The following is a 27581-nucleotide window of genomic DNA, read 5'->3' on the forward strand; positions in this document are numbered from 1 at the left end:
TGCGGTTTCTTCGACTTGCGCAGGAAAACGTTTCGTTGCAAGATCACGCTTACGTTACCATCACACGAAGAACCGACAGATAGGACATCGAGGTCTTGACGATGCTCATATACGTCTCCATGTTGACGACGAAGAAGTTACCAGCCTTGAGTTGGACGGGGTACTCGCTCCTCATCACGACGAAGACCAGGTCAAAGGATAATTTTCGCGGGAGGTTGTACCAACTGCTGCAGTAGGCCCAGTACCCGACGTCCTCGAACTGGTTCTTCAGGTACTCGCCGATATAACTGTAGGCGAACAGCTGCGCCAACAAGGTGCTCACTACTATCAGCGTTTTAACCGTCATCACGACATTGTTGGTGCTCAAAGACCGTATGAACTGGAATCCTGGAAACGATACGCCCGATATACGTAGTTACAGCTTCGAGGCTCAAAGTGTTAATCAGACCGATGATAGCCCTTATTTCACTAACCGAGTACCCGGGTACCCACATTCAATTTCATTTTTATAATTCCTCAAAGGGTTAATTATGGGAACATTGTCATTCAACTTCTGCTTCGTGCAATTTAGCATCTGTCAGAGGTGTGCGAGAACCGGAGAATGTCGAGTCGCGTCGAGACGAGGATTTTTTTCAAGATTGAAACAAGTTCTCGAAAATTTTGAAATTTTCGATTATGTCGAGACTCCTGAAAATGTTCGAGATACTCGAAGGTTTCAGGATTCATGAAATTATCGAGATTCTTGAGATTAACGGGATTCTCGAAAATTTCAAAGTTTTCAGTACTCGATTACTGTTACAGTCTCGCTTTAAAACCAATCGTGGTATTAGATTTCCGATATTTGAGGCGTTTCCGAGAACCACATTATAAAATTTATTCATTGAATCTTTTTTTATATATCGAGAATCCCGAAACCTTCGAGAATCTCAATCATTTTCGGGACTCTCGACATAATCGAGAATCACTTGAGATCGAGAATAGCGGGCTAAGAATGGTCAAGCGGCCCCGGCCACAATTTTTATTGATATTCTATGAAAAACGATGGTTTTAGGTTGAAAGATAATCCCATAAAATTTTAAGTCATTCTTAGCCAGCTAGACCCAATTTTCGAGAACCCGACCCAACTCGTCTCGATGTCTTCCCGTCCCGACCATCGAGATCCCTCTATCTGTAACCTGATGACAATCGCTACCTGTTGTGCAGATCAGGAGGCAGCTGGAGAACAACTGCAAGACCATGATGGAGCTGATGGTGTCGTTCAGATGATCGCAGAGCTTCAACAACTGCTGGTGCCTGGCTACCAGGATATCGAAGCGGGCTTTCTTCTCACCCAGCTCGACGAACTTGCTGAAGTCCAGCTTCAGCACTTCCACTTGACCGCAGAGGTGAAAAATGATACCGAAGAACAAGGAGTCGCTACCTGGCAAATACACTCGACTCAGCAATCCTGCTAAGCAATCCTCCACCCAATTCGAAATATAAGAAAAACTTTTTAAAAACCACGCTTATATTAACATGCACTAAATATGTAGGAGAAACTAATTTTTTTAGACATTAGTGACTATAAATAAAAGCGTGGAGCGCTAAACCATATTGACGTAATCTTGGTGGGCGCTCCAAGCTTTTATTTATAGTCACTAATGTCTAAAAAAATTATTTTCTGCTTTTCAATGCATTTTAATATAAGCGTGGTTTTTAAAAAGTTTTTTCTTTATACAGGGTGTCCCAGCTAAACTTGACCACCTTGAATATCTTTGTTGTTTCTAAAGATACGTGAAATGTCTGCAGGACAAAATTGAATGGTAAAATGGGGCTCATACGATACCAAAAAAATGTTTGTTTTTATTTAAAAAAAACAGTGATTTACCGAGGTTCCCAGTACTGGTCACCAACAGCAGGACGTACTCGCCGATGTAAATCACCGGATACAAGCTGGCCGACAGGTTTAACAGATCCAGAGTGCACTCCGAAGGCATGGGGTAGTCGAACGAGTCCTCCTGAGTGACGTTCAAGATCTGCACAGCGTCCTCGTCTTCTCGAGCCAGCATCGGTGCTGTGGTGAACAACGTCGAGCCGAAATACGAAAAGAAGATGACGCTGCCGCAAGCGACTCGACCCATGTACGCGTGCTGTCGCACGATCAGCCGCTTCTCCTGCTCTTCTAGCTCGGCGTAATCCTTCTCGGCAGACAGGAAGTTCGCAACGAGTCCTTCCGAGCGGATGCGGAACGATACTACTTTCCACACCGCCAGGAAGCCGCAGGCGATAAGCACAACGGAATCCAGGTTCTTCTCGGCGTCGCTGCTGTCCAGATAAATCTCCACGTGCACGATCAGCAGCATCAATAGCTGCAAAAACCGGCTCTTCAGACCTGAACACTCTACTGCAAGTACATACAAAGATGAACTCCACTTTATACTATTAATTTAATAGATCCTTGAGCTTCTCGTCTTTTTACAGCATAATGTGTACTGAGCTCAGACAAGATAACGGAGACACTGCTCGCAACACAATAATTGTAACAATCGGTTTCTTTATTCGTGCAAATTAGTAAAAAATTAGTGTAATTTAAAGCAGGCGATGGATTGAAAGATGTGAAGAGCTTCAATGTGTCAGTGCCAACTTATCAAAAGGACGAAAGAAGTTTCTGATTTGGCCCGGGCCATTTTTATTTTGCATAGAAATCCGCAGTCCAGTGATATCGAACGTCAAAGATGATCCTGTACTGTACATTAATAAAGAATTCCAATTTTAAATTCACTATTTTATACAGGCCTGTTGTACATTCTTAAGATGATAGCGAGTTCAAAGGCACATTGAATGTGCAGGCACCTGCTCGAACGTATCCTCCGCTGTGCATCTTAAATTGATACCATAGAAGAGATTTCCTTCTGTTAAATGTTTATTTTTATGTGGAGATCGTGCTGATATCTTGAGGAGACAATGAACCGTGGACACTTCGAGACACTTTCATACCAGAAGTAGAACGGAGACGAAGCAGCGTAGTCCGGAGGAAAAGTTGTATTTCTGCAGAGGCCAGGTGCCGACGGGCCACGAGAGGATTTTCAACGGCCTCATCGCGTAGGTGAAGTCCTTGTCGGTCATGATCGAGGCTCGCACGAAGGGACGGTGACGGGAGAATCGTGTTCTTCGGTAATCGACGCATCTTCGTCCTGTGTGCGAGCATGAGCGTCAGCGCCCCATGTATTTCGATTGATGATTTATTCACCCGTAATCGTCTAACCGGCTGTCGAGCGTTCTGTGTCAACTGCGCCAACAAGTCTACGCTCTCTAGGAGCGACAGAAAGAGAAAGAGAGAGAGAGAGAGAGAGAAGGAGGAGCAAAGTGTGAGTATCTAGCATTTCTTCCGCAGGTCTTTCCGCTGGTACTCGAGTCGGTAAGAAGGACGATTGCGAGGGGTATTCAATTTTTATCGAGAACCCCGCGAACGTTCCTCGAACGGAAGTGATCCTCCGATGGAAACGGAGCCGAACAGAGTCTAAATTGCGAATGATTGCTCTCTCGCGAAGCGAACCGCTTGCGAAGTGTTTTCCTTTATTCATCCGCCGGTATCGGAAAACAATTTCAACCCTCTAGCGCGGGTCTTCAGTCGGACTTTCGGTTTCGAGGGACGTGGACGTCCATCTCGTCGGATTATAGTAATATTGTCTTTATTGCATCGTAAAAACATGGTATACACATGATATATTCGACAAGAGACACAGAGAAAGAAGAAAGAGAGAAGGAAAAAGGGGGAAAGAAGAAATTGTGTGTTTGTGTGTGTGATCGATGTGACGCAGTCTTCTCGTTTCGAGATCCCCGGTGTACGAGTATAGGGAAAGATGGAGATACCGTTCCCGGTGTAAGAGTCTCGTGTGCCTTCAAGATCGCCGCGTGTTACCGTCAGAATCTAGTAGAATGAGCGAATCACGCGTCCATCATCACTCTTAGGACGGACATGTAAGAGGCCGAGGCTTTCAGGATCTCCTTGAATGTGAGCAGGTTCATCGGCATGAATTTACCGGCCGTAACACAGTACGGCGAGTTCCCGCGGTGGATGATCAACGCCAGGTCCCTGGCTTGGTGCCCTCGGGAACGGTACCACGTCGAGTCGTAGACTGCGAACGAGACCTCGGCTGATTGCGACTCGAGGGCGTCGCCGGCGTAGGTGTAGGCGTACAGCTGGAGTAGCAACGTGACCGCGATCAGCAGACATTTCAGCGCGCCGGCTCTGTCGTTCGTTTTCAAGAACACCAGCATCATGAACCCTGGAGTTCGAAAAAGCTGCGGTGAGCACAACAACAAATAACCGTGCTACAATGGCTTTTTCGGAGTCGGGGGCTTGCGGCGTCACAAATCCTAGACGGGTTACCACCTCCACGCCTTTTGCGAGCGGACTAGGGTGTCACGGTTTTTTGGAGCTCGAAGTGACACGAATCTGCGACTGGTGAGAGGGTCCAGAGATTTCGGGGGCTAGTGGCGACACGAATCCGTGACGGGTTACCATCTCCACGCCTTTCGCGAGCGTACTAAGGCCTCCACGGTTTTTGGGAGATTGCAGCGTCGCGAATCTGTGACTGGTGAGAGGGTCCAGGAATTTCAAAAAATTTCCGAATTCTTTGAAACGAAAATATTTACTGTTGAGCAGAGCTCGAAGAATTGTGCGGATTCGCGTCGGTGGCAATCGCAAAGTGGTATTTTAATGACGTGCACTTTTACTAGGACTAATGTTCCATCATCCACAGTTTTTGGGAGCTTGCAGCAACACAAATCTGGAACTGGTGAGAGGGTCCAGGAATTTCAGAAATTTCCGAATTCTTTTAAACGAAAATATTTACTGTTGAGCAGAGCTCTAAGAATTGTGCGGATTCGCGTCGGTGGCAATCGCAAAGTGGTTTTTTTAATGACGTGCACTTTTACTAGGACTAATGTTCCATCATCCACAGTTTTTTTTTTGGAGCCTGCAGCGACACGAATCTGTGACTGGTGAGAGGGTCCAAGAATTTCAGAAATTTCCGAATTCTTTTAAACGAAAATATTTACTGTTGAGTAGAGCTCGAAGAATGATGCGGATTCGCGTCGGTGGCAATCGCAAACTCGCGGTTTAATGATGTGTACTGTCCAGAGAAGGTGTGTAAACTAGCAGGACGGGAACGGGGAAAGAAGCCCGACCATTCAGATTGCCACCATCCACAGTTTTTGGGAACTTTGCAGCGACACGAATCTGTGACGGGTAAGAGGGTCCAGGAATTGCAGGGTCCTGGATGTTCACGCCTTCCACAGGGTTGGAAAATTGAGCTGGATTTAGGCTGTTTCATTTTGGACCATTTTCTTGCCGATGATTGTATTTTGGACATTATTTTCGTCAGAGTTTCATTTTTGCCTCTTTACGTCCCCTGTAGATGACTCAACGGTGATCGTCCAAAGTGGAACAGTGTATGCTCTACTTTCGTTCTATTCAACGAGGAGCAATGTTTTAATCCTCGTCTACCTTTTATATTCACTGTGAGTGAATGGCCTGCGTGGGTCGGGCGAAGTCAGAGATGTAAATTCGGTCTCAGAGTGAGAAACGTTGACAGAGAGATTAACAACAGAAGATACTGTCAGAATTGGGTGGTTCAACGATCGGACAAGGAATACAGGGATGTTTAATTAATTTTTCTTCAGACAGAAACCAGGACGTTTAAACTGGGCGTCTTCAAGACGTCTTAAAAACGTCCGTAACTGGGCGTCGTTTGAACGTCTGAAATTAGACGTCTTAAAGACAAGTTATCGGGGCAAAATGGGACAGTTATCAAGGCATTACCGTACTCGAGTTGCGAAACAATGGTCATTAGAAAATGCAGTAATTAAAACGTTATCGGGCTCGTTGCTGCGGTCGAAGTCCATTTCCATTAAGTAATCATTCCAAGGACGGCTGTAAACAAAGTGACTGACGAATTTTGTGACGGAAGCGTATTATCGCATAAGGAACGTGGTTGTTGGATGCAGTTAAGCGAACGGTAAACTCGGTTAATATTTACAGAGCCTGTTCCGAGGTACGTGGAAAGAGGAATGAACAGAATCGGTGATTGGGGGCTAGCGCGATTAGTCGCGAGGAAAAACGATTTGCAGGAACGTGCACGCGATACATCGTCGCAAATCGACAGAATATCTCGATGCTATCGTTGAAATCATCAGGCGCCAGAGAGCTAGCTGTCTGACTCGCGGAGAGGAAGTCGCTCGTTTTGTTAGAAATGCGAGTCGATTTACCTTGGATGCAGAGTAGCAGTATGCTCAACAGCAGCTGGGCCAGAATGACCACGTTGAAGCTTTGCTCGAGATCGTCGGCCAATAGCACGAGGCGACAGTGCCGCCGCACCAGCGAGCCGATCTTCTTTCTGTAGTCCGACTTCTCGACCTCTATTTCGGACATCTTGGTCTTCAGCACCTCGAACTGGCCGCACAGGTGCATGGTCAAGCTGAAGAAGAAGACGTCGTTGCCGCAGTGACCGACTACGTTGACGAACACAGTCGCACCTTGGACCGCGAGCACGAAGGATCTAAGAGACCAAGGCAGGGGTCCGAACGCGCAGTACGTCGATAGGAAGTACTTGGTCTTCAGGGTCGGGTCCACGCCGCTCGTGTAGTTCGACGGAAGTTGGAACACCTGAGCGAGAGAACAATTGAACGAATATTTGGAAGACTGAGCTGGAACAAATGACCGAACCTGGAATGGTAATAGGTGAAAAGGCAGAGTCTTGACGATGAACGAGAGCCCCGAAGCATAGCCCATGTACAACAGCAACATGGACACGAGTCGGCCTTTTTCTTGATACTTGGCCATGATCTTACGATGTCCTAAGTCCTGGACGTTCGACCAGTCCTCCACGATCGAATTGACCAGGGCGTAGGTGTGCTTCCAGTTGAACCTGAGGATGAACATCTTGGACAGGCTGATCATAGCGGAGAGATCCATCAGGAACGCGTCCATCGTGTCGTCTATGTCGAGACAGTGGCGGTACACCTCCGTGCTCAGGCTGCAGATAGCGCTGACCTGAGAAAACAATCTCTGGAAGATCTTTGAACCAAGAAAGCGACTTCAGCTTACTTGGGTCAGCAGGGCGAAGCACCATCGGCCCAAAGACGACCCCAGAATGTCGTCGGCGTTCAAGGGCCAGATGCCTAACAGCCGCAGCACCTTCTCCGGCACCACGAACCCCGGCTCCGTCTCTCTATTCTTTCGTCGAGGCATTTTTCAGAGATATTCCTCGACAGGACAGTTTCGACTCGGACCGCCGCGATTTATCGCACGACTGCCGGAGTCACGAAACGCTGACGCCCACTTTCGTGCCGGCCGCGTTCTCTTTGATCATTTATTCAGTTCTACGTAGAAGCCGCGGCGCGGCCGATGGCACCCGTTTTCATACGCATGAAAATATGATAGACTCGCCCGGCCGAGATAAAGGGTTGCGCCGGAGTACAGAGAAAAAGAAAGCTGTCGCGTGTCCTTCGGGGTCGTCAACTATTGACGAGAACCGAATGATAAGAGCGCAGGAAATGCCGCGCGACATCCCTCCCTGTGCGGGACGCGCCGCGCCGCAAGTAGAATTCCGGCCTTCCAACGCGTCAAGCATCAAAGTTCATCGAGCAAAACGCGAATCGCGATAAGAAGTCCGATCTCGTAACGGTGTTCCAGCCGAACGCCGGACGCGGTGCTTGTTGCGGCCATTTTTCTCGAAAAACGAGGCGCACACCTGTTCCTTGACGGTCCGCGGGGTCAAACGTATCCGATAGACGAGAAATTGAATGGCGCCGCGGATACTCGAACACTTCATAATAAACAGATTGTGGATCTTCGTGGCAAATGGAAATTACGATTCCAAGATCTGGTAGTCATTTAGAAGTGGTTTTCTTTCTTCTATAATCTCGCCAAGTTGAAAAAAAAACATTTAACCGACTTCGAAAAAACGCACTAAAAAAATGCATTAAAAAGTATGAAATAATTTCCGTTTACTTTTTATGTGAATACACACGAACTGAAATACAATACAATCTTTTCGGAGGCTGATTATGATTTCATAGAAGGAAGAGAAGATACATTAATATGTGAAATTCATGGATTCACGTAATTTCAAAGTGTCGAAAATTTTCAATTTTGCGCCGCCTCCGAAACGATTGTATTGTTTTTAAGTTCGTGTCAATTCGCATAAATTAAATGGAAATTATTTCGTACTTTTTACTACGTTTTTTCGGAGTCGGTTTAACTTTTTTTATAAAATTTTTTTATTTCAAACTTTTTAGTGGAACGAGCGGAATTTGTAGAACACTTATTGTCTTATTGGTTATTTGCAATAAAAACCGCAAACAATGAAAAAATGCAAAACTTGTTTTCAAGGGACCAATCGGGAGACATACCCTACAAAATGCAGGAGGTTTCGTTCCGATGGGTCCATCCATCTCGGCGTAATCGGTGAACATACATAGAAAAATGCAAAAAAAAGGCACATACAGATCGAATTGAGTAACCTCGTCCTTTTTCGAAGTCGGTTAAAATTAAAATGCACTAAAAAGGAGAAAATAATTTTTTCAGACATTAGTGACTACAAATAAAAGCGTGGAGCGCTAAACTATATTGACATAATCTTCGTGGGCGCTCCACCCTTTTATTTATAGTGTCTTTTATTTATAATGTCTAAAAAAAATTATTTTCTCCTTTTTAGTGCATTTTAATATAAGCGTGGTTTTTAAAAAGTTTTTTCTCACATATTTTTTTATTTTCTACTTTTTATAGTCTGTTTTAAATGCAACGCAAGATATAGTAATACTGGTGTGAAATAGTAAGATATAGAAACGCAAGATATGGAAATACGTTGGATAGAATGAGGGGATGACTCCAAGAAACGACGTCTCTCTTGATGGAGTCCGAAATTGTCCGAAATGGAACTGAATGAACGGAACACCACATTGACGAAGATCGCCCTTGAAAAGGTAACGATTGCACTGGAACAAAACGAAACACGGTCAAAGCGGCCAACGGGGATCGAATCCTGGCAACCGGCCACACAGTTTCGAACCGGTTGAACGGTCCTCCGGGTTAGATGGCTCGCGCATAGTACTGCCGCGACGCGACCTTGGCGTTTCGGATTCAAACGGGACGGCGAAGCGTCGTTCCCCAATTCTCTTCTCGGGGTCGATGACTTGCGCTGGCAAGCAGCCGGCCTGCCATGGTGAGAGCCACCGAAAGTGCCGGGATCCAACGCGAGTCACAAGCCGGTTTTTAGGGGGCACGGTCCTGCCGTCGCGATAAAGAGAGAGTCGCCCTTTTTTGGTCCGCCACTCCGATCCCTTACGATTCGCCAGCTTTCGAGATTCGGCACGCTCGGTGCGTTTCGTTTTCGTTGCAGCTCTTTGTAGCCTGTGCGGTACGAGGACAGTGTTCGGTATCGACAAGCATATCGAGTGAGCTTATGGAATTTGTAGCCAGGCTAGGTGCAAGGTTTCTTGCGGAGGTAACAAGATAAGAATGCGTATCGGGACATGGGTGGACTTTGATTGCTCTATGGAATTATCGTACTGCGGAGCTTTGTTGACACTTTATCTGTCGTAACTAATAGGATTTTCATACCGAAAGGAAACATAAAAATTGAAGGACTTGTTGAAAGATCTATTAAAAAATCCTTAGCTTAATTTCTGGTAGATGATTTGTTAAGTATTCCGTACAATTAAGGTTGCCAAAGTCTCGTCAACTCCTTCGAGTTGAAAAGTATAAATTAGAAGCAGACTCCATAGACTGGTGAAGCCAAAGCTGCTTTTTTAATTGCGCAACGGTACAACCAGGTGTCTCGGACGGGCATAAAATTTATTTATACGCTTGAAGGTATTTGAGGAGAATTCTAGAGAATTTTTGGACGGATTGCGTCATCGCAGCGGTAGATGGAGAGCGTAGACGAGGAACGTCGCCCGTCTGAATTCTTCTGAAATCGAGTGTACGGTATTCGAACGGCGCGAAATTCCCAGTGAGTCCAGGTGTTGCCTCATTCAATGGGAACACGAGAGTATGATCGCGCAGCTTCTCTCAAAAATATTCGAATGCGCGGCTCCGATTCGATTCGATCGGCTCGGTTCGGCTCGGCTCGGGTTCGTAGGAGCTTGAAACGGTGCACGGTGTGCTGCAATAAGCGCGTTCGCGCTCGGCTTGTGCCTCTACCTGCCTACCTGCTTAGGTAGGTAAGTACCGTTCGTCGGGCTACCTTCGACGGCAGTCACGCCACAACGTTCGTCGCGTCAGGTGCTCACGGGATTTCGAGACCAACGGGACTCCTCCTCGGCAGCTCGCGAGTTCTCCGATTCTCGCCTCGATACTCGATTACCGATCATCGCCAGGCTCTCGAAGTAAGTCCACGTAAACCGGAAACGGTCATCGTCGAGCGAATCGCGATCTTTTCCCGGATATGTCCGAACGTTTTCGGGTCAACCGGTCCCCCAAGTTATCGCCAAGACTCTCTCGTTCAGAGTCTTTTCCTGGAAACTCTTGTCTCCCTCGAACGTCCGTCTCTCGAAGCAAGACGAAAGTCCGTGGATGTTCGCGAATGTGGAACGAGTGTATACAGCCTCGCCGGGTTCCATCGCGGAAAGCGTCGGCAAACATTCTTGATGGATCGGTGAACCTGATTCCCGTCGATTTTACGCGAACGGTTCTCGCCCGTATGTGCGCAAACCGTGTGACGCGCGTTCGAGTACCGGTGTGTCAGGCTTCAATGATCCCATCCACCAGAATATTGTACTATCGAGCACGCTCTAGTTGATTGCGACTACCGTTTCGACCTTGCTGAATCCAGGAGGAGCTAATCGGGACCTGTTCACTCCTCAAAGATACCGTGAATTAAATAGTTTATGGATTCTTCTATAACAAAAATGTGTTCCATTGGGTAGGTTGATTAGGGTTGACGTCATCTTCAGCTCGATTACCGATTCCCGAGGCACTTTGGGAGCCGGCCAAAGCTCCCCGTTATCTGCATACCGAACAGCCGCAACCTGCTACTTGTCTATCGAGTCGAATAGTCGATGGAGCTACCGCGAGTCTCGGAAAATCGCGTTCGCCAGATCCCGCCAGCTCCTCCAGATATCGGAACAACTTCTTTTAGTAGCATCGACGCGCATTGCAAAAATTGTGCCGCAACAATTATACTCCGTCGCAAACAACATTGTGTTATCTTCGCAACGGGTTACCCGCTAATTATGGCGATAACGAAAACCGTAACGTCGATAGGTGTAATTGTGGAACGCGAAGTATTTCGGTCGATGAGTACGCTTTCGAGCTATCTTTCACCGAAAGCCGCGATTCCGAAATTTGCGGACGAACGCAGAGGAACACAGTCATTCCTCGAAAATAAGGAACTGTTAAGGACGGAAAATTGCGCTCAGCCGGCGTACGAAGTGACGCTGACCGTGTCTAACGAGCTCTTCTAATTACGCGGCGAGATGCCGGTTACCTGGAGACCCGTGAATATCTCGGGACGGACTAATAAGTCTGCTTCTGCTTCTAGCGCCGCGTCATCCGTCCGGGAACGGTACGCGTTGTTGAGCAAAACCATTAATAATACCGGACTCCGTTATCTAAAAATCCGTTAGATGGAAAGCGGAAAAATTGGACGACCGGGAAATCGATCGGGTCCGACCGACCTTGGAGACCAGAGACGACCCGGACGTTCTGACCGCGCTTTCCCTCTCGTCGATGCATCTTGCACTCTCCGGTGTTTACGCGCGAAATTGATAAATAAACGCGCCCGGCGCGAGCGCGCTGCACCGTGCGAAACCGGGTCGACCTCGTTCCAGGGTCGATTTCGTTGCGTTTTTAGGTCGACCAGCGGATTTCGCTGGCGGCCGATTCGAGGATCGAATCCGGCCCGAAACAGGGCCACGCCGAGCTGCGCTGCTCGCGAGAGGACCCCTTCGCTGTCCGACTTCGATTTCAACGGGCTTTCGCACAAATGCAGCACGCGAATCACTCATCACGTATGCGGAATATTAGCCGTGGCTTCCTGACAATTGTAAAGATATAAATTTTTCCAGTTACCTTCCTCTTAACATCTTGCCGTAACATTTTCTTTACCGTTACCGTGATTAAAACGTCTTTATCCCGAAAAATGGCGTGGAGGGGGAAAAGAAAATGTATATTTTTTGTATGGCTGCATTTATCTCAATGCTGACATATTGATTACAAACGACTCCAAATTTATTTCGTCTAAAAAGAATGGCCTAACATTCATATTTCTTAGTCATCACGAGTGTGACTCGGACAGAATGAAATGATTTTAAGATGGAGTAGAATCAATTTTCCGACAAAATGAAATCATTCATAGATGTAGCAAAATCAATTTTCCAACAGAATAAAATGATTTGAAGATGAAGGAAAATCAAGAATCAATTTTCCGACAGAATAAAACGATTTTAAGATGGAGCAAAATCAATTTTCCGACAGAATAAAATGATTTTAAGATGGAGTAAAATTAATTTTCCGACAGAATAAAATGATTTGAAGATGAAGGAAAATCAAGAATCAATGTTCCGACAGAATAAAACGATTTTAAGATGGAGCAAAATCAATTTTCCGACAGAATAAAATGATTTTAAGATGGAGTAAAATTAATTTTCCGACAGAATAAAATGATTTGAAGATGAAGGAAAATCAAGAATCAATTTTCCGACAGAATAAAACGATTTTAAGATGGAGCAAAATCAATTTTCCGACAGAATAAAATGATTTTAAGATGGAGTAAAATTAATTTTCCGACAGAATAAAATGATTTGAAGATGAAGGAAAATCAAGAATCAATTTTCCGACAGAATAAAACGATTTTAAGATGGAGCAAAATCAATTTTCCGACAGAATAAAATGATTTTAAGATGGAGTAAAATCGTTAAAATACAACAAGGGGTTAACGTACTACGCGTAAAAATTTCAGAATCCTTTGAAATGAGAATATTCACTGTTGAGCTCGAAGAATGATGCGAATTCGCGTCGGTGACATTCGCAAACGGGTTTTGGAATGACGTGTACTTTTACTAGGACTAATCATTCCATCATCCGGATTTGTATAACATTATCGTGCTAATATGAAAGTGGGCCAGTTGGGGCCCTTCTCTCGGAGGAGAGGCTTGGTTTCGGTTTCGACCGGAATGGAATTCTCGCTCGGGGCCCGATTCGGTCCGGCCCGGCGATTATTGACGCGAGTTCGGCGCCTCGCGTCGGAGGAACGATGAGTAACTGCCGGTACCGTTAGCCCGAATCGTCGTTCCTCCTCGAGAATGTCAATTTCATGCGGTTTACGGTACTGGAATTGCGCGTTAGGATACACCGCGCTCCGATTGTTCGCCGTTTCTTCCCATTCACCACGTGTCCGAGCACCGATACGCTTGCCGATAGCGCAAGGCCGCCAGGATGTTCACCCTGAGCTTTTCTTGCAACCCTGAATCCGGAAATTGACCTTAACCTTCGGAAAACGGACGTCGTTGACGATTGCATGATGAATAGACTGCGGATCTTTATGTTGCAAAGATTGTGGGCAGCAGGAGTTAAATAAAAATTCCCGTCATCCCTTAATCGATTGTTTACATTCAAAACATAACACAATATTCTTAGATTTCTCTAATCTGTCACTGTTTTATATTTCCCCCAGCCGATTTCTTCAGGAATGCATAAAAATCCGCAGTCTAATGATGACTGATCTACTTCGATGGTCGTGGATCATTTTTAAAGCTATTGGACAATTCCAATAACAGGGACACGTTTCTCCATGATTTTGTTTGAAATCTTCGTCGGTAATACCGGAAGGGGTTGAACACTTATGAAATAAGAACAGCAAAAACGATAGTAGCGCGGCCATCGTAGACTGAGAAGTTGGATGGCCTAGAAAAGTTGGATCAAGAAGATACTCGGTTAGTGGTGCGATATTTCCTGCTATGGGAACGGTTCGTCGATCGTCGGCAAGGAGATATTCGCATAGCGGCGACGTATTGTCGGCAATTGTGTTTTGTCGCGTGTCGGTAGAGCGAGAGAGAAAGAGAGAGGTAGCAACGGTATAGCCGAGTGACCACGAGCCGAAACGTTTCCGGTGTGTCGCTCACGGCCTCGAAGAAGCCGCGCCTTCCTAAAATAACTCGACCAGAGTGAGGATCCGGTTGAAGGTCAACGACTCCTCGCCACCTAAGCTAAGGACCGTGGGCAGCGAATTCCGTGATCGCGTGTACCCGATCGATCGATAGAGATAGATGACAGAGATTCGTTGATTTATTCAGGCACGGTACAGGAGCGTAGAATCACCGCAAAGATGTTGTTGCCGAGGACGTGCATCCTGGTGACGCTGTTGGTCGCCGCGGCGAGCTGCGAGAAGCAAGAAGAGGAAGATGCTTCGGCGGTGTTCCTGGAGGCAGCGAAGTCCTTCTTCTCGAACAAGGATGGGATGAACGGGCTGCAGGGCCTGGCGAACGCGTTCGTGCAGCCGGACGCCGGGAAACAGGTAAAACGAGACACCTATCGCTGCGTCATCCGTTTAGAGTCTAATCGACGATACTAATCGTACGAAACAGGGAAACGACATTCTAGGCAGCAAGACGAACCTGGACGGCATCGGGCAGATCATCTCCGGCATCGGCACCCTGTTTGCGAGCAACGAGAACAACCGGCAGGGGTTCGACTACTCGGTGATTGGCTCGGTTTTAGTGGGCATGATGAGTCCGGACAAAGGTAGCAAAAGGGTCAGCAGAGACGTTGATAACAAGCAAGAACCTAGCATAGACTTCGAGGGTCTGCTCAACCTGGGGAGCACGCTGTTTGGTCAGAACTCGGGGAATTCGGACTTCCTGATGGGAGTCCTGCCCATGCTGATACAGAACTTAGGCGGCGAGAACGAGGTCGATGGCCAGCCCAAGAAGTCGCACGATCACTCCGGACATTCCTGGTACATGCCACCCATCCTGGAGAATCTGCACGTGATGTGGGACCATTTCAGTAATTCGGAACTCGGCCAGACTCTGTGGAAGAACAGCGGTCTGGCGAACTTCGTGGGTCAGATGACGGACGCACAGGGACGTATCCAGTATGAGAATATGCTGGACAGCTTCGAGAATCCGGCTCTGCGTCGACGGTGGATCCGAGCGATGACGAACTACGTCGGTGAGTGGATCTCTCACGTGTCCGACCCGCAGATTCAGCAACGGTACCTGAACACAGCGCAGTTTGTCGGGAACAGCTTCCTGAAGTCGCAGGGATTCCCGAAGTCGGCCATGTTCGATGCGATCAGACCGGTGGAGAGCCTATCGAGGTGAGGATCGCTGTTTTGTGACGGGATCGAAATATAGAGCTTGTTGATCTCTGATTTGATGGAATTGGACAGGTTGGTGAACGCGATCGCGAAGAGGCACCTGGGCATGAAGATCGACAGCTCGCAGTACATCCGACCGGCGGTCGCGTACGTCCAGGAACTGATAACCCTGGCCTCTGAGAAGGGATTCATCATGTCCCGAGTGAACGCCAGGGAGATCAGCAACAGACTCAGCGAAGTGATCAACAACGACATCGTCGATCCGATGTTGAAGGTAACTCGTCGAACGCGACACACGTAGAAGCAGATGTTCGAATCCAGGTGATATTGGATGTTGTTTTCCAGGCTTATCGGGCGTACAAATGGGCGATCAAAAGGCCGCAATGCGCCAGCCAGATTCTCTGCACCATAAACGAGAAGAACGAGCAGGACAAGCAACAGTCGCCTCTGCGAAGCGGTTTATTGAAGGCGACAAGCTATCCGGCGGCCTGGGCTGTCAGCAACAAGCTGGGAACCAGTTTCTGGACTCTCTACGGGGCCATCTCAGAACACGACAAATGCGTCGTGAGTAAAACTACCGGGCGTGGACAAAAAGCTCAATGAAAAAAGCTCGCAAGAGACGACTATCTCGATGCTCGTGTTGCTAGTCTTTCGGTACTACCAGTCTTGCGAAAGCTTCATCGAAATCCTTGTAAATTAATTCTGTTCACTCTGACATTGCGACTACAAGTAACAACCGTGTTTGACTGTACGCGTCGTGAACGATTTGCTACGCGGTTCTGAAACTTGAACTGAACATAAGCGAGACTAGCAGCTGCACACCTCTGTCGTGCTAATTGGTGTCGCATTGTCAGCATTGTCGATGCAAGAGAGCGATATATTCCACGAGCTCGTTGTCCACGTAATCGTTTTATTTATATTGTACAGAGAAGATCGTGAACCGTTCGGAAATGTTTCAGCAAAAGTACCCGGCCAACTGTACAGACTTCCACGAGGAGGAGATCCGAGTTACCACGGAGAGCGTTCACAGTGAACTTTGATGATCTCGACGAGAGTGCGCCTGTGAAAGACAAAGAGAGACAGAGGAGAGAGAGAGAGAGAGAGCTCGCGAGCGACGCGACGTCGAATCGTTTCGAAGATGTTTATCGTCCGCGGCAGGAATGTGTCGTGACAACGTGTTACCGAGTCGTTTCTGTTGTCGGGTCGATTCGCGACGAAAATCGGCGAAGCGAAGGCTTGCGCGCCCTTTGCATCCTCGCGTGTACATAAACAGCGGAGTCGTGGGCGCGGCGAACCGATTTAGGCGTTCAATGTCTGAGAACCTTTTTTATTTCTCTTCGTCCCGGCTCGTTATACATACAAGTATATATAATATATATATATATATTTATTTACTCTAAAGGAATCTAGAAAAATTATTTTATGCGATCGGAGGAACGCGCGAGAAGAGAAGCCACACGCGTTCTCAGGATCACAGAGGTCGGACGGTCAGCGCGCGATCATGCTCGCGCGTTCTCCATCGAATCCGTCGACGGCCAATCTGTCAGCAAACAGCTCCTGTAAATATTAGAGAAAAAGCCAAATAAAACGTATGATGGTTGTACAGGATCTATCGTGCAGCTTCCGTGTCCTCTTTTTCACACTTTCATCTCCGTCTTCTGTCGGTTACTTCCTCTTGATGTTCTTGCACGCCCACTCGAGTCCTTCCTGTAGGATTCGAACGATTACCATCAATTATACAGTCAATATTTAACAGAGATTGTTTACGTACTTTGACACCTTTCCCCTCGGTGGCGATACAGGATTGAATTTGCCAGTCTCGGTCCTTGATGTTGTGCAAACCGAGACCTTCCGCGATTTCAGCCGCGGTTACCGCTTGTCCTAGATCCTGCTTGTTAGCGTACACTAGCAATGGAACTCCTCGCAATTTTTCTTCCAGCAGTAATTCCGATAATTCCTGACCAGTTTCTTCCAGTCGCTTCACGTCCGCGCTGTCCACCACGTAGATCTTCGCGAAAAAAGTATTGTTAATGATCACCGTTCTCTGGAGTCTGCAGAATTCCATTTACCAGAACGTCGGTGTTTTCGAAATAGTTCCGCCAGTAGGGTCGAATCTTTCGAGCACCGCCGATGTCCCACACGTTTAATTTGAAGCCCTCGCTCTGCACGCTTTTGATGTTGAAGCCCTGGGTCGGCGTTACCTTTAAAAGACAATGCGAGGTAAAGATAAGTATATTTTATATAAGCGACTAATTTGGTAATTTGCATTATTCGCATTAATTTGCTTATTGCAAATTTTCTTAATTTGCATTATAAAAACTACAAGAGACCGCCTATTATACAGGGTGGAAATTATAAAGCGTTACAGGCGAATATCTCCAAAAATATTGATTATACGAAAAAATGTTTCAGATGAAAGTTGTTCAGTACCGAGGGGGATATCATGTGGTGGTATTTTTATTTTTCCCGATGGACACTTCAAGGTGAGGAGAAGGTCACCTTGATTTTTTAAAATGGAAAGACCTACTTTCTTTATCGTGAATCGATAGACTGTCGAATTCTGAGTAAAAATGTATTGACCTCCATATGTCCCAAATGTAATAGTTTACGAGATATTATCGAAACAATTTTCATTCTTTTTTGGATAATATCTCGTCAACTATTTATAGGTTTAGAACATATGAAGGTCAACAGTATTATACTCAGAATTTGATACTCTATCGATCTATGGTATAAAAAATAGGTCTTTCTATTTTAAAAAAAGTTGACCTTCACCTCACCTTGGAGTGTCCACCGGGAAAAATTATAAAGTCCCACCACATGATGTCCCTCTCGGTACTGAACAACTTTCATCTCAAACATTTTTGCGTATTATCAATATTTTTGGAGATATTCGTCTCTAACTTTATAATTTCCACCCTGCATGTATAGGAAAAAGTTGTTTAGAATCCCGACCTTGACAAAAATATTTCAATTGCATCAAAATCCGAGAGAAGCAGTGGCGCGTTACCGTATGGGCAACTTGGGCAAATGCCCGGGGCCCCAAGCAAAACGGGGCCCCGAACACAAACCATGATCCAAGATCGAAATTCTACGTTTTTCTCATAAAGTTATTTAGTTGGGGTTAGGGGCCCCGAAATTCTACTTTTCCCAAGGCTCCAAATAGTTATAACGCGTTACTCGAGAGGAGGTAACGTTTCGATAAGTTTACCACTAATTTATTAAATCAGTAGGTGTAAAATAGATTAAGACGCGTCTCTCGATACCTGTGTGATGTCTTCGCTGGCCAAAGACTTGAGTATAGTCGTTTTTCCAGCATTGTCTAGACCCAGAAGAAGCAAACGCAGCTCCTTGTCCGGATTCGAGCGCAATTTCCTCAAGATCGCCAACAGTCCCTGTAATCGTCGTTGGTTAACCAATAATTGCAAAGACACACTGCCTTCCCATACTACAAAATACCCTAGTATAATTATCCAAAAGATCTATCCACATTTATTAAAAAAAAGAAAGAAGAGATTCTATGAATCAAAATTGCAGCGGAAGGGAAGAACACGATTCAAATTTCGCGCTGCTCGACGTAGCAGACAGAAATCGCAGCTCCGTCTGCTGTATACGAAACGACGCATTGCTCTAACAACATTTACAGAATATTTTGTTGAATCACGAATATTTGCAATCGATGTTCAGCAATAACAGCAACGGATACTTCGACCGTACATTTTCTACTTAAGCAGTGCATCCAAGTGCATCCCGACAAAGTAGATTGCATCGAATCTTGACAGTGCATTTAACGATAGGTTATGTCGTACATGTGTCGTGTCTCGAAAGAAAGATAGAACGCAGTGAGGAAGGGGTGCATGATCGATCGTTTTGTGCACGTTAGAATGATCAATGATCTCTGATAATTGTTACCATGTTTCGTTTGTTATTTATTAATCAGGAAACAAATCGTGTCAACAGTTGACCACGACACGTCCACTACTGGGTTATCGTCCACAGGGTTTATGGTGTTGTTGCTCCGGTAACTAAGGAAACCAGAGAGCTGTACACCTGCACGTTTTGACCAATAATAGGGTTTCATAGTATCTGCTTGGAAACGATGATCCAGGTATAGTCTCTTACCTTACAACATAGGCGATATGTGCATTGAAACTACGACAGCCAAGAACCGAGTCTTCGACTCTCATTTTCTAGTCTGTACGAGCTCTGCGAGGTCTTATGTCTAGATAGCGCATAGTAAATTGTATGTCCATAGAAGCAATTGATTTCAGTGGTGGGAACATGTTTTATTATGCTGGATTTAATGCAAATACATTGTTCTCTGATAGCGGAGACATTGTATATACAGTGGATTCATTCACCGAAGTCGCTTTCTCTGGAATCACAGACTTTCAAATAGGATGGGGCTACTTTCTTTTGTGGAAGGGGAGGGAATTGCATATTTGCAAGAAAGATCAACAAGGAAACACCGGTATTCAATTGATACGGATACCGGAGACTCCGTCGGACAGGTACAATGATCCTGGATGTTCCCGGGAGAGCAGAGGATAATTCCATTTTCCTTTGTAGTTGCAAATCAGCTGCAATTGGTAAAGACAATATAATAATCTTGTCCGAGAACAATGACTTGTGGAGATACAAGATCTACGAGGCTGACGGCGCTTGGAAGAAGGTGACAAACTATATTCCAAGCAACAACGATTCTGATAAAGAGTATCCTGTTAAAGTCCTGCAAGGAGGATGCACTGTAGTCCTTACTAACTTAGGTACTTGTCCCAAATACAACAGATTAAACAACAATGAACCCTGAAATTCCTTATATCTAAAAGTACCTAACTGATCTAATATATTAAAAGTAAATTAATAGATATAAAATCAGTATAAATCGCTTCAGGTCGCGTTTTCAATGTCCCCACGTTGGTCGAGATGCCGAAGAGGGTGAAATTCGTAGACGTAGCTTGTGGCTTTGATCACACGATCCTTTTAGCAGAGAACGGCGACGTGTACTCGATGGGGATGGGAACGTACGTATTAAAATGCTTCGAATCGACGCAGAATTATGGCAGAAAGATTTGTTTGAAACAGGCGCGGGCAGCTGGGACACAACGATCTCGAGGACTGCGACAACCCTAAACTGATCGAGGCTCTGGCCGGTCTGAAAGTGGTTCAAATATCGGCGATGGGTTGGCATAGCGCTGTGATCACCAACCAAGTTAATACACTAGATAAAAAAGAATGCGATCGATGAGAAAGAACGTTTCTCTCAAAGATATATTTTAAATCGTAGGGCGACTTGTACACGTGGGGGTGGAACACGAACGGAGAATTAGGTTTTCCCTCTCTGGACAGCAAAGTAGTCGCAGTACCAACTCTGGTAGATTTCACAGACGATCGAAACGAAGTTGTAGACACGTTCGTGAAGAAAGTCGAATGCGGGAACACGTTCACCGTGTGTCTAACGGGTACGTGTCTTTTATGGGAAACGCTAAGGGGTAGAGCCACATTGAAGAATTTGATTTTCTTAGCAGACGATGGCACATTTTGGGGCTGCGGATGCAACAAGTACGGACAGCTAGGCCAATCCCGGAAGGACCTTTCTGGTTCCACGAAATTTATCAAATTGCAAATCCCTAAAATCATTGAAAGCATCGATGACTTCAGCTGCAGAGAATGGGGCACCGTACTGTCGACACGGTGATCCCTTAATTCATAATTCCCCACACCTTTTCTACTCACACTCTCGCTTATGAACAGTCTTTGTTGTTTATTACAAATAAAATATATAAATTAACAGGGCACTGAAATTTTAATTCTTCCCAAATCTTCACAGCTTCTCTTTTTTTTTTTTGTACGTTGTACGTTTTAATCTGACGGGTTTGACACAGAAATAAAGTAGCAGTTTCGCAACATGCTCCGCTTTTTAATATTAAGCATCCTTTTCAGCCTGATCGAACAAAGCTATCGTCTCGTTCGCTTCTACCAGCGGCAAGATGAACCGTCGTTTCTCCACAAGGGCCTCATCGTCGTGGAGCGAATTCGCGGGAGTGCTGGGCGCTTCGGGTATAATCTTCTTCTTCTTCTTCCCCTTGCCTGAAGCATTGTATAATAAAACATTTTTTTTCATCCAAAACCGTAAAATATTTATACAAGAATTAATCGTAGATTTACAGTACCTGACGTTAATCCGTATAGGTCGTGAGTCACGAATGTCCTGCGGAGTATCACGCTGAAAGGCGAAATCTCAGGGTCCGACAATTTCGCTGGCCGCGGTTTTCTGATCGAGAATGGCAGCGTATAATTCTGCACCTCTATCTGCTCTGCAAAAACCGCGTAGACCAATTCGTACCTCAGCTCGTTAGCGTACCTGTCCGACGAAAAATATTTTCATTACCTTCATACACAATATTCGTTCATAAGAAACGACGAGATAATTCAGGAAACAAGTTTACATGTCGTAGGTAGACTCCATCAAGGTGTCCAAGACGACTAGTGGGTCTACGCTGCTGCTGAACGGTTCAAACTCATCTTCTCCGTTAGGCGAAAATGACTCTTTCTTGTCTACTGTGCTCCCCGATGTCCTGAATTACAAAAGCGCAGCGAATCGATCGAGATACTCGCACCGAATCGCGAGACGGAAGTGGATAGACTACTTTTTCGACGAAGTTTGCTCGAAGTCTTCCAAAGTTGCCTCTTGGTCGTCCTTTCTCTCGTCCACGTCGGGTTCCTCTGGGTTTTCCCACACTATTTCGTCCCAGTAAGGACATCGATTCATTTCGGATATCTTATTCGCTGCCTGGTGAAACAGCTCCTTCATCAGCCTGAAAAATTCCTCGCGGGGAAGCTTCTTCTCTGCGATTCGACACGAGTTCAAGATATTGGGCGAGATTAACACGTTGACTATATTGGAGTGGATGATGGTGGAAGTCCTGCAGTGTTCCGAACATTGCCGAATCTTACAATCCAATAAGAAACGATGTTAAGTTTTCCTTTCCAGGATTTGCACGGTGCGGGATGCGCAGACATGAGGTTTTTCAGTAGTCAAACGCGCTAGAATCTAGATGGAAGATCAATCTAGGCCGCAGTCGCCCTCAAATGTCCTACTTTTACGTTTACGACGCGTAGTTTGTATTATTCGGCAGAATGTAACTGTCGTAGCTTTATAAAAATAGCTTTATACTTCCGAATAATGCAAATTACGCCTCGTAAACGCAAAAGTAAGACTTTTGAGAGCGACTGCGGCCTAGATTGATCTTTTATCTAGCGCTTCTGACTACTGAAAAACCCCATATTTTCATTATCGAGAAATAAGAAGGCGCATCCCGCACCCTTGCAATCCTGGAAACGAGAACAACCCCTTAAATTGAGGAGTCTACTGCAGCGTCCATTTGAGGAGAAATGTTGTGTGACATTTTGTAAGTGAACGTGTTAGAAATGGTGACAGGTTACCTCGAATGAGCATCATCTCTCCAGCAAGCCAGCTGACCAGAACGATCAAGTAATTTTCGTCGAGGATCGTCTTGCGTTTGAGAACCTGAAGAGCCAAGGTGTCGAGGAACCAGAAGGCCGCCATGTTGGTCTTGTAGTCGTCGATCCCGAGAACATTTCCCAGCAATCTACAGAAAGAGGAGAGAGAGTTCTACGGGTTGTGGATTCGAGTGGCGAGACTCGACCGAAGAAAATTCTAACTCGATCAGCTCCGGGGGTTGTGGCTCGTCCGCGATTGCGATTGCGATCTCGATCGGTGTGCCGCGCAGGCTCTCCAACTTCGCGGGAAGAGTGTACAAGAACTTGTTGGCCGACCCACCGGAAACTTCTGGCTGATCGACTGGATTCCCTGCTCTCTACAATTTCGGGTCTGCTTTGAGTTTCGGGATCGGAGCGAAGTTTCCACGCGCGCGCCTGGGACTTGGACGCGACAAGGATCGGATGCCCGCGAGTTCTTCCGGAAAGTTCGATCGACACGATTCCACGATCGAATACTCAACCTCGCTCCCGCGTTCTTCCGATCTGCTCTCGTCCCCTATGCTCTTCGAGTCCGGCATCTTTTCCGGAAACGCGTCGAAGAAGAAGAAATGTCGTCGCGGGGAAATCGAGCGAGCGGCGTCTGTTCGAGAAGAACCGAGGAGTCGGCGCGCGGTAGCAATGAAAGAATCACAGAAGACGAAAGAACGGCTCGTTCATGTTTGTTTGTTTTTTTTTTGTTTTTATTCATTGGTTTTATTTTTTAATTTTTTTTTTCCATATTTTGTTCAATATTTTCAGAAAATAACACTCCAAAGCGAAAAAACCGTATATTCTCACCAATCCCAATGTGTGTATAATATATATATTATACTTCTCATATATAATATATATGTATATATATATAATATATATATATAATGTATACTTTTATACTTTATATATAATAATATTATGTAGAGTAGCGCACACTTTAGACTGTTATGTATCGATACCGTTTTAATAATTTTATCGATAAATTACAAATATTGAAAAACATGAAACAGACACAACCGGCGGGGACGCGGGGATTTTCGCGTACTCCTCTTATTCTCGAGGGTCGAGGGACAACGTTATCTTTCGTGCGGAGAACAGTGAAAAAATGATCGTTTCGTTTCGGCGTGGCCGCGTTTTCTCGCCGCGACACCCGTTTCCCTTTTTCTCTTGCCCGATTTGCGGATTCTCGGATTCGATTTCGTTTGATTTGTATCGGCGCTCGACATCGCGCGGTCCACGGTCGATCTTGAGAAAAAGATCGGTGAGAAGGAAGCCCGAGCCTCGAGCTCGATAGGGAAGAATCCGACAAAGTCCGACAGAATTTAACGCGGATGACACGGACCCGAGTGGTCCTCGAGGTCTTCGCAGCGTTTCCGCTCTTTCTCCTTTCCGTCGTTCTCTTTCTTTTCTTTTCTGTTTTGCTATTTTTCGGGAAAACCGGAGACCGATGAGGGGAAACGGGAAACGCGAGCTAGCATGATCGCGCGCCGCCCGCCTCAATGTCGGGATTCTATTAAAACATCTATAATATTACACGAGTCGCTGAAAAATCCCCGAGTCCCGGCGCGACTGACATTTTTTTTTTGTTTATTTATATATTTTCACACCGAAGTCAGAAAGGCAATACGCAGTATGAACTTACTTAGTACATTTGTGTGTGTATGTGTGTACGCGTATGTGTTTGTGGCTTTTACAACTATTTTCTTTTCATCCATTGTTTATTTTTTGTTTTATTTGTTTGTTCTTGTATCTCTCTGTCTGTCGACTGTATCTTTATTTTTTGTTCTCGTGTGTTTCATTTCGTTTTTTTTTTTTTCGTTTCCCTTGAACTGTTTCCTTCGCTGATTGCTTATTGTTGTTTGCTGCTGCTGTTGCTGTTTGATCGTTTCTGTTTTCATGTTTTGTTCATTGTTTTCTGTGTGCTCGCTTCCACGCGTTCCTCCTTTGCTTCCTCGGTAATCTAAAAATCTTCTCTGGTTTTTGTTTCCCCTCTACGGTTCGACGATCGTGGCTCCGCGCGATCATTTTTCTCGTGTTACTATATCGATCAATTTGTTTACTTTTTTACCTTCCTTTGTTTTCTAAATCTTTTTGTTTCCCTTGGACCTCTTCGCTTTCAGCGTTACTTTCCGGTGCCTTTCCTTCTTTCTTTTGTTTCCCTTCTCTGGTTCTTTCGGTCGCGTGAACTTCTCTCTATCTCTCGTCCGTTTGACTCGTTCGTTCGTTCGTAAGTTCGTCCGTTAGTCCGTTCGTGTTCGTTCGTTCGTTTCGTCTTCCCCCGTTCTTCCCGAGTCTCGAAAATCGTTCCGGAAATACGTGAGAATAAGAGAGGGAGTAAGGAGAGACACAGAGAGAGAGAAGAGAAAGGAGCGTAAGAGGAGGGTGCTCTCGGAGGGGTATCAAGGAGAGAAAATCGTATACAGACGTAGCCAATGAAAAACCAAACTGAAACATATGAAAAATCAATGAACCAATGAAAACTGGAACAAGAAAATTATAGTTGTAGAAGAAGAAGAAGAAGTGGAAGAAGTAGATGAAGAGACGGTGGGATTGAGGAGAGTGCCGCGATTTCGAGTGATTCTTTTCCGCTTCTCTCTCCTTCCGGGTTCCATCCGGTCTCTCGATTGACAGGGACCCTCTTCCCATAAAGAAAGCAATCGAAATCGCGAAATGAAAGAAGAAACCGCATATTCAGCAACCTAGAGAATCCGGCGAAGCGCAAATCAAAAAACAAAACCGAGGAAATTAAATATTTTCAATCGATTTTATTGAAAATAATACAACAAAATATCTCATAATAATAATAATAATTAAAAATAATTAATAATTAATGATACGTACTGTTCCTACACGATCTCTAAATAATCATGTCTTAAAACGTTGTTTAAATAATAATAATAATAATAATAATATTATCATCGGCATTAATCAATGTAATAAAATAATAATAAAGGCAATAAAGTTAATAATAATAATAATAATTATATCATAGAATAATGCATCAATAAACAAACTTAATAATCTAATTATTGGTTAATGATTCGTCATCGTCCTCGATCGCTATCAATGGATCTTTTTCTTTACCTAGTCATTAATAATGGATAATTAATTAATTCATTAATTAAATTACACGTTGCTTGGATATGCACATAGAGATATAAAGTCGTTTTTGGTCCCACCTAACTGCAAACGTTATATTCATACAACAATTTTTTTTTGTTTGTTTCTTGTTGTCGCATGGATCGCTTTACATGTATATGCGTGTGTGTAGGTATGTGTGTGTGTCTCTCTGTTCCAAGTGTGTATTTTACGTGTTTCTCTCTGCGCGTGTGTGTGTGTGTGTGTGTGTAGGTATGTAGGTATTCGTTACGTGTGCCCGTGTTGCGAAAAAACTATTGGTTTAACTATCGGTAAAGCTGTCGTTTCTCGAAAAAGGTTTGTGATCGCGTATACACATGACAATGTTCCTTTCGCCCATTCGGAATCGCCGTGTCGCTTTTCTCTGTTTCCGTTTTCTCTCCTCGCTCGTTCTCTCTCCCTCTATTTCTCTCGCCGTGGTTCTCGATCGGTTGTCAGACAAAAAAGAAAAGGAAGAGAAACACGAAAAAATGGAGAAAACGAACGGAAACCGAGAAAAGACGTTCCGATCGTCTCGGGTGCCGACGATGTATCGCGACGGGAAAGCAACGTGGTACGTCGGGGCGCCGACGAACAGTCTCGACATTGTTTCCCTTTCCTACGTCCGCGAACGAGACGTTCGCTCCTTATCGCTCGCAAGGATCGTAAGATCGCAAGATCGCAAAGATCGCCGAAACGGTTTTTCTGCTTTTTCGTGTGTGTGTATGCGTGTGTGTGTCTGTATGTGTATGCTCTCTCCGTGGTGGCGATCGATCAACGAGAGAGCGGGTCCCGCTCGGGGCGTGTTCCTTTCCAATTTCCCAGAAAGAAGAATATAAGAAGAATAAGAAAGTAAAAAAGAACATCTCTCTACAACTGGCATTTCGTTCCGGTTTTGTCTTCTTTATAGATTACGCACGCTTAAGATACCTAATAACATTACTCTCACTAGACACATCACCGTGCGAAGATTAAAAAACACTCGCTCTTCCACGATAACACATTTGCTTACAGCCAATCGAGAGAATTTCGACACGTTCGCCGTTATAACCTAATTTGATCTTTCTCGTTAAGGCTAGGATACGCGAATTTTAACTTTACAATTTTCGCCAACGAATACTGGTCTGTATCAGTCGCATAGTTTTTCTATCAGCCTGCTACCGGTCCTCGGCCCGGGTCGAGTCGTTCCCTTTTCCCACAGCTTCGATCCTCTTCGATGTGATCTTTTTGCTCCGCGTTTAAATGGCCTTTTACCCTCGAACTCCCCCGATCCAACGAATCTCCAGGAGAAGCTTCTCGGGAACGAAGAGAACGACACGCTCGAGCCAGACCGCACGTCGGGTATAATGCCAGTTGTACACTTCCTCGGAGACGAGTCGTTCACTCTCGAGAGAAACCGCGCGCTCCGATCTCGGGCCGGTCTCGGTTTCAAAAAGGGACTGAATCAAATTTTCCTTTACGCGATCCCGGCCCGATCGCACGGAATGTTCGCGATTTACAAAATACGGTGAGAGAACGTCATGGAGCGCGCGCTTTCCCCTTCGTCTCTGTGTCAGCGACCGTCGTGGACGATCGACAACACGTTCGAAAATCGAAGATCTTTCGCGTTGTCGATCGTCCGGACGGTCGGCTCTCGCATCGTTAACATATTTCAAATAGTAT

At 45.4% G+C, this 27581-nt stretch overlaps 5 protein-coding genes across 11 annotated transcripts; 2 read left to right on the top strand and 3 right to left on the bottom strand.

Annotated features, from left to right (window-relative positions):
• LOC143216160 (uncharacterized) lies at nt 1-10503 on the bottom strand. Its single transcript, XM_076438996.1, has 5 exons — nt 6253-10503; nt 3946-4268; nt 1868-2348; nt 1193-1420; nt 1-387 (listed from the first exon to the last, which is right to left on the bottom strand). Exons 1-5 carry the CDS (start codon nt 6971-6973, stop codon nt 50-52), a joined length of 2091 nt encoding a protein of 696 aa, XP_076295111.1. The 5' UTR covers nt 6974-10503; the 3' UTR covers nt 1-49.
• LOC143216149 (uncharacterized) lies at nt 10196-16913 on the top strand. The gene is made up of 6 exons (XM_076438976.1): nt 10196-10374; nt 14281-14501; nt 14572-15305; nt 15378-15579; nt 15651-15869; nt 16265-16913. Exons 2-6 carry the CDS (start codon nt 14313-14315, stop codon nt 16343-16345), a joined length of 1425 nt encoding a protein of 474 aa, XP_076295091.1. The 5' UTR covers nt 10196-10374; nt 14281-14312; the 3' UTR covers nt 16346-16913.
• LOC143216157 (ADP-ribosylation factor-like protein 3) lies at nt 16874-19524 on the bottom strand. Its single transcript, XM_076438993.1, has 5 exons — nt 19218-19524; nt 18572-18700; nt 17375-17506; nt 17077-17313; nt 16874-17012 (listed from the first exon to the last, which is right to left on the bottom strand). Exons 1-5 carry the CDS (start codon nt 19218-19220, stop codon nt 16971-16973), a joined length of 543 nt encoding a protein of 180 aa, XP_076295108.1. The 5' UTR covers nt 19221-19524; the 3' UTR covers nt 16874-16970.
• On the top strand, nt 18872-27500 carry LOC143216152 (RCC1 domain-containing protein 1). Of its 7 annotated transcripts, none has more exons than XM_076438983.1 (7): nt 18874-19413; nt 19500-19816; nt 19875-20071; nt 20200-20329; nt 20391-20517; nt 20593-20767; nt 20831-27500. In XM_076438983.1, exons 2-7 carry the CDS (start codon nt 19551-19553, stop codon nt 21001-21003), a joined length of 1068 nt encoding a protein of 355 aa, XP_076295098.1. In that variant the 5' UTR covers nt 18874-19413; nt 19500-19550; the 3' UTR covers nt 21004-27500. The 7 variants fall into 7 exon arrangements, with proteins under 7 accessions (XP_076295100.1, XP_076295101.1, XP_076295095.1 ...); XM_076438984.1 differs by having other exon boundaries at nt 18875-19413; nt 20834-27500; XM_076438985.1 differs by having other exon boundaries at nt 18872-19413; nt 19500-19548; nt 19634-20071; nt 20593-27500.
• On the bottom strand, nt 21205-23790 carry LOC143216179 (uncharacterized). The gene is made up of 5 exons (XM_076439020.1): nt 22752-23790; nt 21956-22154; nt 21755-21889; nt 21479-21669; nt 21205-21395 (listed from the first exon to the last, which is right to left on the bottom strand). The coding sequence occupies exons 1-5, from the start codon at nt 22873-22875 to the stop codon at nt 21232-21234; spliced, it is 813 nt and encodes a 270-aa protein (XP_076295135.1). The 5' UTR covers nt 22876-23790; the 3' UTR covers nt 21205-21231.
• Nucleotides 27501-27581: the final 81 nt, after the last annotated feature.

The sequence above is a fragment of the Lasioglossum baleicum genome, chromosome 15 (genome assembly GCF_051020765.1).
Source record: "Lasioglossum baleicum chromosome 15, iyLasBale1, whole genome shotgun sequence".
Lineage (NCBI taxonomy): Eukaryota > Metazoa > Arthropoda > Insecta > Hymenoptera > Halictidae > Lasioglossum > Lasioglossum baleicum.